Below are 15,199 nucleotides of genomic sequence, written 5' to 3' on the forward strand. Positions count from 1 at the left end.
TTCTATAGAAATAAAATTTTGACAAAATTTTCTGTAGAAATAAAATCTTGACAAAATTGTCTATAGAAATAAAATTTTAAAGAAATTTTCTGTGAAAAAAAAAACTTTGACAAAATTTTAAACAGAAATAACATTTTGACAAAATTTTCCATAGAAATTAAATTTTGACAAAATTTTCTATAGAAATAAAATTTTGACAAAATTTTCTATAGAAATAAAATTTTGACAAAATTTTCCATAGAAATTAAATTTTGACAAAATTTTCTATCGAAATAAAATTTTGACAAAATTTTCTATAGAAATAAAATTTTGACAAAATTTTCTATAGAAATAAAATTTTGAAAAAATTTTCTATAGAAATACAATTTTGAACAAATTTTCTATAGAAATAAAATTTTGACAAAATTTTCTATAGCAATAAAATTTTGACAAAATTTTCTATAGAAATAAAATTATGACAAAGTTTTATATAAAATTTTGACAAAATTTTCTATAGAAATAAAATTATGACAAAGTTTTATATAGAAATAAAACGTTGAAACAATTTTCTATAGAAATAAAATTTTGGCAAAATTTTTTATAGAAATAAAATTTTGACAAAATTATCTACCGAAATAAATTTTGACTAAATTTTCTATAGAAATAAAATCTTGACGAATTTTTCTATAGAAATACAATTTTGACAAAATTTTCTATAGAAATAAAATATTTACATAACTTTTAATAGAAATAAAATTTTGGCAAAATTTTCCATAGAAATAAAATTTTGACAAATTTTTCTATAGAAATAAAATTTTGACAAATTTTTCTATAGAAATAAAATTTTGACAAAATTTTCTATAGAAATAAAATTTAGACAAAACTTTCTATAGAAATAAAATTTTGACAAAATGTTCTATAGAAATAAAATTTTGACAAAACTTTCTATAGAAATAAAATTTAGACAAAACTTTCTATAGAAATAAAATTTTGAACAAATTTAGAAATAAAATTTTGAACAAATTTTCTATAGAAATAAAATTTGCACAAACTTTTCTATAGAACTAAAATTTTTGACAAAATTTTATATAGATATAAAATTTTTACAAAAATGTTCTAAAGAAATAAAATTTTGACAAAATTTTCTATAGAAATAAAATTTTTACAAAATTTTCTATAGAAATAAAATTTTTGACAAAATTTTATATAGATATAAAATTTTTACAAAAATGTTCTAAAGAAATAAAATTTTGACAACATTTTCTATAGAAATAAAATTTTTACAAAATTTTCTATAGAAATAAAATTTTGACAAAATTTTCTATAAAACTAAAATTTTGACAAAATTTTCTATGGAAATAAAATTTTGACAAATTTTTCTATAGAAATAAAATGTTGAAACAATTTTCTATACAAATAAAATATTGACAAAATTTTCTATAGAAATAAAATTTTGGCAAAATATTCTATAGAAATAAAATTTTGACAAAATTTTCTATAGAAATAAAATTTTGACAAAATTTTCTGTAGAAATAGAATTTTGACAAAATTTTCTATAGAAATAAAATGTTGAAACAATTTTCTATAGAAATAACATTTTGACAAAATTTTCCATAGAAATAAAATTTTGACAAAATTTTCTATAGAAATAAAATTTTGAACAAATTTTCTATAGGAATAAAATTTTTAACAAATTTTCTATAGAAATAAAATTTTGACAAAATTTTCTATAGAAATAAAATTTTGACAAAATTTTCTATTTCTATTTTCTATTAATCTATATCTGTCCATAAAGCTCGAAAAATAATTGTATAATTAGATATAATGCATTTGGACGTCAATTGCCTGTTTCGGTATCAGGCTAACATGAAATATAAGAATTAAAATTTTGACAAAATTTTCTATAGAAATAAAATTTGGACACATTTTTCTATAGAAATAAAATTTTTAAAAAATTTTCTATAGAAATAAAATGTTGAAAAAATTTTCTATAGAAATAATTTTGACAACATTTTTTAAATAAATAAAATTTTGACAAAATTTTCTATAGAAATAAAATTTTGACAAATTTTTCTACAGAAATAAAATTTTGACATAATTTGTTACAGAAATAAAATTTTGACAAAATTTTTTATAGAAATTCAATTTTGATGACATTTCCTATAGAAATAAAATTTTGACAAACTTTTCTATAGAAATAAAATGTTGACAAAATTTTCAATAGAAATAAAATGTTGACAAAATTTTCTATAGAAGTAAAATTTTGATTAAATTTTCTATAGAAATAAAATTTTGACAAAATTTTCTATAGAAAAAAATTTTTGTACGAAATTTTATATAGAAATAAAATTTTGACAAAACTTTCTATAGAAATAAAATTTTGACAAAACTTTCTATAGAAATAAAACTTTGACAAAATTTTCTATAGAAATAAATGAAAATTTTTTTCCATTCGACATATGTATATAGGTATAGGGTCTTATAATAAAATTAAAAAAATAAAATCGATTTTTCGAAATATTTCAAATAAATTGTTATGTGGTGGGCATTAAAATGGATCGATTCAGTCCATCTGCTAGGCTAACATTCGAGGAAACATAAAATGATCTGCATAATTGGAAGTTGCTTTTCATTTACAGTCATACCGTACATTGATCGAATGAATAGTGCAATGGAAACAAATTTGCGTAAAAACTTGTTTAGTTACAAAAATGTGAAGTGTTTTAAAATTTTTAGTTTATCCGGAGTCGAGCAAAATGTTTACGACTCCGACTCCAGCAAAATCTTCAGACTCTGACTCCACAGCCCTGGTTTCAAGAGATGGATGGGCGCACAGTGTTTCGATACCATACAATGAACGGACAAAAATAGAAGGAGTCCTCGCAGGCCATCTTGGTGGTGTTTTGAGGACTTGCAACAACAAATTATATGTCTGAATTTCATTTCTGTCTTTGATTTTGTTTGTTTTCAATTCAAAAAATAAAATTTTGTAACTTTGAAAGAGGAAGGTTAGTTTTGCAAAATTTTGTAAAACATGTGAAAATTTAAGTTTTTTCCATTTTGTCCATTTTTAATATTTAATTAAAAGAAAGTTTGTCATCTTTAAAATTTGTTTTTGTTTTTTTAATTTAGGATACGAATCTGTGAAATTTTCATCCCTCTGTCCATAATTATATTTAGCCCTCGTATAAACCGATCCCCAGCTTTGGCTTGCGGTTCATCTTGGAGGAGCAAAATTCATCCTAAATTTGATACGTGATGTAAATATAGCTTCCATGCAAAAAGAAAGTTTATCATCTTCAAAAATTGTTTTTTTTTCGTATCCTAAACCAGTGAAATTTTCATCTCTCTGTTAAAGTTGTATTTAAGTGGATCATATAGAACCACTTTTAGGTACAGCCCTCATTCCAAGATTTGGCTTGCGGACCATCTTGGAGAAGTAAATATCATCCGATCCGCATGAAAAGTGGTATTGGTATATGGTCTTTAATAGCCGTGCAAAAATTGGTCCATATCGGTCCATAATTATATTTAGCCCCCATATGGTTTATATGATCCCCAAATTTGGCTTGCGGAGCATCTTGGAGTATCAAAATTAATCTTAAATTTGATACGTGATGTAAGTATAGCTTCCATGCAAAAATTGGTCCATCCAAACATTTGGCTTTTATTTGCTGCTGTATTTACTTTAAATTTCACTATGACTCAATCATAATATAGGGTCAAAGTCCAAATTTAATTCATTGTTAAAAAATTCGAAGACACAGAGATATCATAAAATAGTCAAGAGGGAGAGAGTATTCACCGGGTCAGTGTATTTTTGTTGAAAACTCTCTCTCTCCCTGGGGAATTCATTTCTTTGGCCCTTTTGCTTCTTAAAAACAAATTTGCCAAAGAAACACAAAGCTAAGTTATGTTTTTCGGAAATAATTTAATGTTATTCATTCAAATTGAGGAAGGGTTATGACTTTTTGCCACTTCCGCAAATTCATAAAATTCCAAATTTAGTAGACATTACATCACGTACTGAATACCAACGAAGTGAATATTGAATAGGAAAATCATTCTCTCTTTTTTTATGAAATATTCAATAAATAATAACTGAAAAATCCCTATTCCCTATCTAGGTGATGCAATACATTTCGAAGCTATAATACGGTTTTCCATTCCTCATAAATATCGCCTGAATTCGGAGAACAGACATCAGTAGTGTATTACTCTCGAAAAAACAACAGCTGTTTACGATATGAAAATTTTCATATTAGCCTGCTTCATCGCTCTAGCAGCGGCTGGATATGGTCCCTATTATCCTCATGGTTTTGTACCACCACCTCCACCACCACTTCCACCTCAACCTATGCCATGGTCTGGATATCCTTGGGCATATGCCCCATCTTATGCAGCACCTTATCGACAACAACCAGCAGCGCCTATATATGAGCCATTGTGTGGTGTTTTGAATGGAGCCTATAAGACTTTCTTCAATTTCCAAGAATTCGCTGAAACTACCAGAAATAATCACAGTAAGTTGGTGATCTAAAATAGAATGTAAGGTAATTAATTTTTATTCTATTTCAAAGATTTCCAATTCGTTTGCTACGGTCCATGCCCTGATGTCCAAGACAGTTGTACATCCGATGAGCCCTTATGTGCCACCGATGGAGTAACTACTAAGACTTTTAAGAATGCCTGTGCTTTGGTCAAGGAAAAGATTGCCACCCAAGGAAGTAAGTAAAAGTTGACTATCGTCATAGTGAATTCATGCAAATTATATAGCCTGGGGATCGATCTTAGTGGTCTTTAGAAAACAACATGGATAGATCAACCCCATCTGCCACATGTATTTTGGCAGATTTGAGGCAAATTGGAAATTAGACAGACATTAGCTTAGGTATTGTGGTCACGTCTGCCACCCAAACTAAAAAATTCTACCAAAATTTGGAGGAAATTTTACCGAAAAAAATTACCAAGCAAAAAAAAACAATATTTTGCAATTTGTTTTTATAGAAAATTTTATTTCTATAAAAAATTTTTTGTCAAATTTTTTTTCTATAGAAGGTTTTGTCAAAATTTTAATTCTATAAAAATTTTTGTAAAAATTTTATTTCTATAGAAATTTTTTGCAAAATTTTATATCTATAGAAATTTTTTGCAAAATTTTATTTCTATGGAAAATTTTATTTCTATGGACATTTTTTCAAAATTTAATATCTTTAAAAAATTTGACAAATTTTTATTTCTATAGAAAATTTTGTCAAAATTTTATTTCTATAGAAAATTTTATCAAAATTTTATTTCTATAGAAAATTTTATCAAAATTTTATTTCTATAGAAAATTTTTGAAAAATATTATTTCCATAGAAAATTCTTGAAAAATTTTATTTCTATAGAAAATTTTGTCACAACTTTATTTCTATAGAAAGTTTTCGGAAGAATTTATTTCTATAGAAAATTTTTTCAAAATTTTATTTCTATAGAAATCTTTTGCAAAATTTTATTTCTATAGAAATTTTTTGCAAATTTTTATTTCTATACACAATTTTGGCAAAATTTTATTTCTTTAGAAAATTTTGTCAAAATTTTATTTCTACAAAAAATTTTGTTAAATTTTTATTTCTATAGAAAATTTTGTCAAAATTTCATTTCTATAGAAAATTTTGTAAAATATATATTTTTATAGAAAAGTTTGTTAAAATTGTATTTCTATAGGAAATTTTATCAAAATTTTATTTCTAAATCGAAAATTTTGTCAAATATACACGCAGAGAAGGAATATGATCACCTCAAACATGTTTCAAGAGCAAAATGTTATTTTTGTATGGTGATCATGTAACATGTTTGTCACTAAAATGTTATTTTCTCGTCAAATATAACCTGCTTGCCGAAATCAGATACATGATTTCCGACAAAATAACATGGTTGCGAAAACCATGTTACATGGTCACCACCCAAAAATAACATGTTGCTCTTAAAATATGTTTGAGGTGGACATATTCCTTCTCTGGGTGTATACTTCTATAGAAAAGTTTGTTCAAATTATATTTCTATAGAAAACTCCGTCAAAATTTCATTTTTATAAAAAATTTTGTCAAAATTTTATTTCTATAGAAAATTTTGTCAAAATGTTATTTCTATAGAAAATTTTGTCAAAATTTTATATCTATAGAAAATTTTGTCAAAATGTTATTTCTATAGAAAATTTTATTTCTACAAAAATATTGTTAAAATTTTATTTCTTTAGAAAATCTTGTCGAAATTTCATTTCTATAGAAAATCTTGTCAAAATTTTATTTCTATAGAAAATTTTGTCAAAATTTTATTTCTATAGAAAATGTTGTCAAAATTTTATTTCTTTAGAAAATTTTATCAAAATTTTATTTCTATAGAAAATTTTTGCAAAATTTTATTTCTATAGAAAATTTTGTCAAAATTTTATTTCTATAGAAATTTTTTTCAAAATTTTATTTCTACAAAAAATTTTGTTAAAATTTTATTTCTACAAAAAATTTTGTCATAATTTCATTTCTATAGAAAATCTTATCATAATTTTATTTCTATAGAAAATCATTTTATATCTATAGAAAATTTTGTCAAAATTTTATTTCTACCAAAATTTTGTTAACATTTTATTTTTACAAAAACATGTATTAAAATTTTATTTCTAAAGAAGATTTTGTTAAAATTTTATTTCTAAAGAAAATTTTTTGTTAACATTTTATTTCTAAAGAAAATTTTGTCAAAAATTTCATTCTTATAGGTAATTTTTGCAAAAATTTATTTTTATAGAAAATTTTGTCAAAATTGTATTTCTATAGAAAATTTTGTCAAAATTTTATTTCTATAGAAAATTTTGTCAAAATTTTATTTCTATAGAAAATTTTGTCAAAATTTTATTTCTATAGAAAATTTTATCAGAATTTTATTTCTATAGAAAATTTTTGCAAAATTTTACTTCTATAGAAAATTTTGTCACAACTCTATTTCTATAGAAAATCTTGTCAAAATTTTATTTCTATAGAAAATTTTGTCAAAATTTTATTTCTATAGAAAATGTTATCAAAATTTTATTTCTATAGAAAATTTTTGCAAAATTTTATTTCTATAGAAAATTTTGTCATAACTTTATTTCTATAGAAAATTTTGTCACAACTTTATTTCTATAGAAAATTTTGTCACAACTTTATTTCTATAGAAAGTTTTTGGAAGAATTTATTTCTATAGAAAATTTTTTCAAAACTTTATTTCTATAGAAAATTGTTGCAATATTTCATTACAATTGAAATTTTTTGCACTATTTTATTTCCATAGATAATTTTTGCAAAATTTTATTTCTAGAAAATTTTATTTCTGTAGAAAAATTTTACTTCTATAGAAAATTTTGTCACAACTTTATATCTATAGAAAATCTTGTCAAAATTTTATTTCTATAGAAAATTTTGTCAAAATTTTATTTCTATAGAAAATGTTATCAAAATTTTATTTCTATAGAAAATTTTTGCAAAATTTTATTTCTATAGAAAATTTTGTCAAAATTTTATTTCTATAGAAAATTTTGTCACAACTTTATTTTTATAGAAAGTTTTGTCACAACTTTATTTCTATAGAAAGTTTTTGGAAGAATTTATATCTATAGAAAATTTTTTCAAAACTTTATTTCATAGAAAATTGTTGCAATATTTCATTACAATTGAAATTTTTTGCACTATTTTATTTCTATAGATAATTTTTGCAAAATTTTATTTCTAGAAAATTTTATTTCTGTAGAAAAATTTTACTTCTATAGAAAATTTTGTCACAACTTTATATCTATAGAAAATCTTGTCAAAATTTTATTTCTATAGAAAATTTTGTCAAAATTTCATTTCTATAGAAAATGTTATCAAAATTTTATTTCTATAGAAAATATTTGCAAAATTTTATTTCTATAGAAAATTTTATCAAAATTTTATTTCTATAGAAAATTTTTGCAATATTTCATTACAATTGAAAATTTTTGCAATATTTTATTTCTATAGAAAATTTTTGCAATATTTCATTACAATTGAAAATGTTTGCAATATTTTATTTCTATAGATAATTTTTGCAAAATTTTATTTCTATAGAAAATTTTGTAAAAATTTTATTTCTATAGAAAATTTTGGCAAAATTTTATTTCTATAGAAATTTTTTGGAAAATTTTATTTCTATAGAAAATTTTGGCAAAATTTTATTTCTATGGAAATTTTTGTCCAATAAAAAATTTTTGCAAAATTTTATTCCTATAGAACATTTTTGCAAAATTTTATTTCTATAGAAAAATGTGTCAAATTTTTTTTAACACAATACTGGGTCATCAGAACAAACCCCAGCGAACCCATACATATCAGCAGAGCAGTCACAACAAACACACACAAGCCCTACTTGTCAACTACCAAGCAAGCGAATCTATCCAATAGCCGTCTATGCTCAAACACACAAGCATGATTTTGGCTGTCACAGAAAATGAATGTAGGAAAAAAATTCGCAATATATCCAATGGCTGAGTGGTATATAATGCCGATATTTAACAATGGGAAGTATATTCGCAAAGGAGACAGACAAATACTTTGTATATTACAGCATTTTGCTGCTTACATTTCGGTGTTTATTGTTATGGCTCCAAAAAGGATCAGTGGGTCCTTATGGTGACCAGGCAGTCGAGTGAGCATATTTCAGTTGACAAAAAACACCCTTATAAGTGGCCATTTTTCGACCCTACACCACACCTTGGAACACGTTATTATAAGTTAGTACATCCCACAAGGATACGGGATAGACACATGATGTATTTGGTATATATAACGCAAGGCCGGCTCTGATTAGATCTAGACATGTCTGGTGAAGAACAACCTCCTTTAGACTTTCCTTACTTTTTTTCGTCATAGTTTTGTTTGAAAGCTAGGCGTTTGTCCTGGGAATCCCTCAAATTTCAGAATAGGCTCTTTTGTGATCATCAACATGTTGTGAATATAGATTATTATTAAATTGTATGCTCCCTTTTGTCCCCACGTCGATATTTTTTTTACAAATTTATTTATAATCGTCCTCCCTTAAAACTATCTTAGATTGGTTTCAAGTTTCTCCTGGTCCTTGTCCTGGTGAAGAACAACCTCCGGTACCCCAACCACCAGCCGAAGAACAACCTCCAGCTCCTCAACCACCAGTCGAAGAACAACCTCCAGCTCCCCAACCTCCATTCGAAGAACAACCTCCTGTTCCCCAACCACCAGCCGAAGAACAACCTCCAGCTCCCCAACCACCAACAGAAGAACAACCTCCAGTTCCCCAACCACCAGCCGAAGAACAACCTCCAGCTTCCCAACCACCAACAGAAGAACAACCTCCAGCTCCCCAACCCCCGACAGAAGAACAACCTCCTGTTCCTCAACCACCAGTCGAAGAACAACCTCCTGTTCCCCAACCACCAGCCGAAGAACAACCTCCTGCTCCTCAAACACCAGTCGAAGAACAACCTCCTGCTCCTCAACCACCAGTCGAAGAACAACCTCCTGCTCCCCAAACACCAGTCGAAGAACAACCTGCTGCTCCTCCAGCACCAGCTGAAGAACAACCTGCTGCTCCTCAAGCACCAGTCGCAGAAGAACCTGCACCACCCCAACCACCAGTCGACGAACAACCTCCAGCTCCTCAAGCACCAAGCGCACCAGTAGCACCACAAGAAGCCATCTTAGATATTGAAGCTCTCGATGAAATTATGGATCCAACTGTCAATACACAAACATCCTCCAACTCCGCTCTCTTGATGCAACTCATGGAGATGCTTAGAGGTCAACAACAGGCCAATAACATTGATTATCGTGTTTATCAGGACAACACATTTGGTAACTATGCTGAACGAGATATTTATGTTGGTTCTGATAGAAATCAAAATGATGCCATTGAAGCCTTTTACGATCTGTTAGATAAAATTAAGGCATCTCTGCTATCCTGAAGATGTTAGGGGTGTGTAAAATTTTTAAATAGTTAATGTCTGAAAATAATACTTTAAGTAAATCGAAATAATTTTTTTTAAGCAATACTCACATTGTACTTTTTCCAAATTTATATAAATAAATAAAAATGTCCATTAAAATTTTGACAAATATATATGCATTATTTAAATATATTTTTAATCTGAGGCCTCTAGAAGGGATAATTACCGTGATTATATTTGTTGTGGTTAATATTAAAATTGTATACACTTCCGTAGAGATCATATAACATTTTCAGCTCAAAAAATATATTGGGATTGTTGGAATTTTTCAACAGTTCTACCACAGCAAATTCAACGCCATTTATTGCTTTAAAAGATTCATGGAAATATCCAAACATGTGATAAACACAACTCTAGTTACAGAGTTAGCTGTGGCGGTATGAAAATGGGCCCCCAAAAAGCCCAAATTAAGCAGGGTTACAAAAAATTTAAGTGAAGCATAAAAATCGGCCCCAAAATAAAAGTAGGGCTCATTTTCATTTTGATTTGAAAGACCGTGTGAAATTCATAGTCTGGTTGCAGAGTTAGCAGTGGCGGTCTCAGGAAATTAAGCAGGGCCACAATATAATTAGGGCTCATTTTATTTTTATTTGAAAGACCTGGTGAAAATTAACCCTAACCCCATGGGGATGTAGTTTTAAGAAAAAAGGTGTACTGAATACGAATCTCTTGAGAAACGCGTGGCCTACACTTTGGATTCTGTCCATAGTCTGTGATGCATTGCTATTCGGATCAACGCAAGTGTGATCCGGTTGTCGTCATTGTCAACTCCCAGAAGGCAAAAATAGGCCCCACATAAGCACAATACCAAAAAGAAGGCGCTATGAATATGTACCCAATGAAAATTAGCCCGAAAATCGTAATAAAAAAATGGAAACAACAACACCAAATTTTTAAGTTTTTTTTTGGGAGTAAATAATTTTATTTTATTAATATCTAGTTTTGGGACCGTTTGCATTATGAAAATTAACATAAAATTTCAACATATATAGATTATATCACATTCTGGGTTTATCAAAACCATTTTTCTTTAAATTCTACGTCAAAAATTCTTTTCGTGAAAAGGTTGAAAAATCAGTAAAAAACGAAATATCTCATAAAGGGTGATACGGTCAATTTGGTCAATATAAACTTGACGTATTTCTTTCAATTTTTCATTTAAAAAACCTGAACACCCCTCATTTTGAAGGTATGTGTGTGTGTGTAGAATGCTGCTCCTATTTTGATTTTGGAATTCACTCTTCAGTTGTCAAAATGCCGTCCAAGCAAGAAGAGCAGCGTATCAAAATTTTGCTCGCGCATCGCGAAAATCCGAGCTACTCGCACGCAAAGCTGGCAAAATCGCTAAAAGTTGCCAAATCAACCGTTACAAATGTAATTAAAGTGTTTGGGGAACGTTTGTCGACAGCCAGGAAGTCTGGATCGGGGGGAAATCGAAAACCGGAAGACAAAGAGAGTTGCCGGTAGTTTCAAGCGAAACCCTAACCTCTCTCTCCGAGATGCCGCAAATAAGCTGGGTGTATCGTCTACAACCGTGCATCGAGCCGGACTATCACAAGAAGGTAGTGACTCCAAATCGCGATGATAAACAAAATACGACGGCCAAAGCGCGATCCCGGAGGCTGTACACGACGATGCTGACGAAGTCTGACTGCGTGGTAATGGACGACGAAACCTACGTCAAAGCCGACTACAAGCAGCTTCCGGGACAGGAGTTTTATACGGCAAAAGGAAGGGGAAAGGTTGCAGATATTTTCAAGCACATTAAACTGTCAAAGATCGCAAAGAAATATCTGGTTTGGCAAGCCATCTGTACCTGTGGCTTGAAAAGCAGCATTTTCATAGCTTCCGGGACTGTCAACCAAGACATTTACGTGAAAGAGTGTTTGAATAAACGTCTGCTGCCTTTCCTGAAGAAATACGGTTGTTCCGTACTGTTTTGGCCGGATTTGGCATCTTGCAATTACGGTAAAAAGGCCATGGAGTGGTACGCCGCCAACAACGTGCAGGTGGTTCCCAAGGACAAGAACCCTCCCAACATGCCAGAGCTCCGCTCAATTGAGAAATACTGGGCTATTGTCAAGCGGAACCTAAAGAAGACCAAAAAAACTGCTAAGGACGAGCAGCAGTTCAAGGCAAACTGGCTTTCTGCGGCGAAGAAGGTGGACAAGGTGGCTGTACAAAATCTGATGGCAGGTGTCAAGCGTGAGGCCCGGCAATTCGGATTTGGAAAAGCGAAAGCCTAACTGAATATTTTTCCTGAATTTTATACTAATTGAACTTGAAAAAGAAATTTAATTTGATTTTTTAAATAAACGATTTCACCGATTTACACGCGTTTTCCCTTGACAAAATTTTGACCGTATCACCCTTTATCTAGTTTTGGGACCGTTTGCGTTATGAAAATTAACATAAAATTTCAACCCATATAGATTACATCACATTCTGGGTTTATCAAAACCATTTTTCTTTGAATTCTACACCAAAATAATTCTTTTCGTGAAAAGGACGAAAAATCATTAAAAAACGAAATATCTCATAGTTTTGGAACGAAATAAAGTTTTCATAAAACGCACGAAATGTAAAGTTCTTTTCATGAAATTTGTTTTTACTATGAAAGTTTCGTACCTTTTATGATTTTTTTTCTTTTTTAATGAACACCATACGTAATTTTAATGACACATTTCATACATTCTATGAAAAATTTTCATACTTATATGAAAAAGTTTTTTTTTTTTTTTTTAAGAAAAGTTGTGGTTCGAGTTCTTCAATTCACATTCAAATTTTAATCATACTTACTTCTATATGACATATTCCTTACCTGAAAATAAAAAAACAAATTTAAAAATTTTAATATTTTTTCTTTTAATTTAACATTTATTATTTGACACAGGTTAGGTTTGGTACAGTTGCAATTCGTTATTTTTATGCTCACTAAGACTATTCAGTCCATTGTGATACCACTGTTTGTGAACTAGTCGAGTACGAAATGCGTCTCACTTTGACACATATAGAAGCCTTGAAACCCCGAAATGTGACCAACATAACTGAGATGTAATAATTCAACAATCAGAAACTTTTTTTCGATTGATAATATGGTACGGACCATTTCAGTCACCTCTTGAATTCCCTTTAACTATTCTACAGATGTAATTCTAAAAATACCAGTACGCTTAATGAGCAGAATATGTTTAATTAATTAAAATTTAAAAAAAAAATAGTTTTCTATGAAAATTCCAAGAAATTCAAACTTTTTATGAAAATTCGAAGAAATTCAATTTTTTTAGAACAATTGTAATGAATTAATATTTTTTTGTTTAATTGTTTTGTTTTTTTTTGTATTTGAAAAAAAAATAAATTGAAATAAAACAAGTATATACGGCTGAATGTTCGGCCAGGCCGAATCTTATGTAGAAACTTCTACGAAAGACTGTCATCCACAATCGAATTACTTGGGTTGTGGTAATACTTACCGATGGCAAGGTATCATAAAACTTCTTAACATCGTCTTCTAAATTGTAAGTTAGTCCATACGTGGTATATATTAGACAAAAATGTATATATAGGAAAGTCTACAAATAATCGATGTGCACTTTTACGCGTTATTTAGAGAGCCAGAATTGAAATATGGCGGTCGCTTTATGTGAGGGCTATATGCAATTATGAACCGATATGGACCAATTTTGCGTGATTGGGGATCGGTTTATCTGAGGGCTATATATAACTATAGACCGATGTTGACCTAGTTAGTCATGGTTGTTAACGGCCATGTACTAGTACAATGTACAAAATTTCACTTGAATCTGATGAAATTTGCTATCATGATTATATAATTATTGACCGATATGGACCAAGAGGCTCCGGAGGTCAAGTCTGGGGATCGGTTTGTATGGGTGCTATATATAATTATGGACCTATATGGACCAAGTTTTGCATGGTTGTTAGAGACTATATACTAACTTCACGTACCAAGTTTTAACCTGATCGGATGAATTTTGCTCCTCCAAGAGGCTCCGGAGGTCAAATCTGCGGATCAGGTTATATGGGGGCTATATAATTATGGACCGATATGGAGCAATTTTTGCAAGGTTGTTAGAGACCATATACTAACACCACGTACCAAATTTCAACCGGATCGGATGAAATTTGCTTCTCTAAGAGGCTCCGCAAGCCAAATCTGGGGGATCGGTTTATATGGGGGCTATACGTAAAAATGGTCCGATATGGCCCATTTGCAATACCAACATCAATAACAACTACTTGTGCCAAGTTTCAAGTCGATAGCTTGTTTCGTTCGGAAGTTAGCGTGATTTCAACAGACGGACGGACGGACATGCTTAGATCGACTCAACATTTTCTATAGAAATAAAATTGTGACAAAATTTTCTATAGAAATAAAATTGTGACAAAATTTTCTATAGAAATAAAATTTTGACAAAATTTTCTATTGAAATAAAACGTTAACAATATTTTCTATAGAAATAAAATTTTGACAAAATTTTCTATAGAAATAAAGTGTTGACAAAATTTTCGATAGAAATAAAATGTTGACAAAATTTTCTATAGAAATAAAATTTCGACAACATTTTCTATAGAAATAAAATTTTGACAAAATTTTCTGTAGAAATAAAACTAAGAGGTTACGGAGGTGTCGGATCTGGGAATCAATTTGTATGGGGGCTATATATAATTATAGACCGATATAGACCAATTTTTGCACTGTTGTTAAAGACTATATGCCAACACGACGTACCAAATTTCAACCGGATCGGATGAATTTTGCTCTTCCAATAGAACCAATTTTTGCATGGTTTTTAAAATTTTTTGTTAAAAATTTCGCTAAACAATTTTTATACCCACCACCATAGAATGGTGACGGGAGTATAATAAGTTTGTCATTCCGTTTGTAACACATCGAAATATCGATTTCCGACTATATAAAGTATATATATTCTTGATCAGAGAGAAATTCTAAGACGATATAACGATGTCCGTCTGTCCGTCTGTCCGTCTGTCCGTCTGTCTGTCTGTCTGTCTGTCTGTCTGTCTGTCTGTCTGTCTGTTGTAATCACGCTACAGTCTTCAATAATAAAGCAATCGTGCTGAAATTTCGCACAAACTCGTCTTTTGTCTGCAGGCAGGTCAAGTTCGAAGATGGGCTATATCGGTCCAAGTTTTGATATAGCCACCATATAAACCGACCTCCCG

At 29.2% G+C, this 15,199-nt stretch overlaps 2 protein-coding genes across 3 annotated transcripts in view; one reads left to right on the forward strand and one right to left on the reverse strand.

Moving 5' to 3' along the window:
- The window catches only part of mwh (multiple wing hairs), a 446,956-nt gene that overhangs the window by 204,520 nt on the left and 227,237 nt on the right, over positions 1-15,199 (reverse strand). The gene's annotated exons all lie outside the window — the stretch shown is intronic.
- Positions 4,137-10,104, forward strand: LOC142237514 (uncharacterized). Its single transcript, XM_075308871.1, has 3 exons — positions 4,137-4,502; positions 4,560-4,706; positions 9,063-10,104. The coding sequence occupies exons 1-3, from the start codon at positions 4,226-4,228 to the stop codon at positions 9,947-9,949; spliced, it is 1,311 nt and encodes a 436-aa protein (XP_075164986.1). The 5' UTR covers positions 4,137-4,225; the 3' UTR covers positions 9,950-10,104.

This window comes from Haematobia irritans, chromosome 5 (genome assembly GCF_050003625.1).
Source record: "Haematobia irritans isolate KBUSLIRL chromosome 5, ASM5000362v1, whole genome shotgun sequence".
Classification (NCBI taxonomy): domain Eukaryota; kingdom Metazoa; phylum Arthropoda; class Insecta; order Diptera; family Muscidae; genus Haematobia; species Haematobia irritans.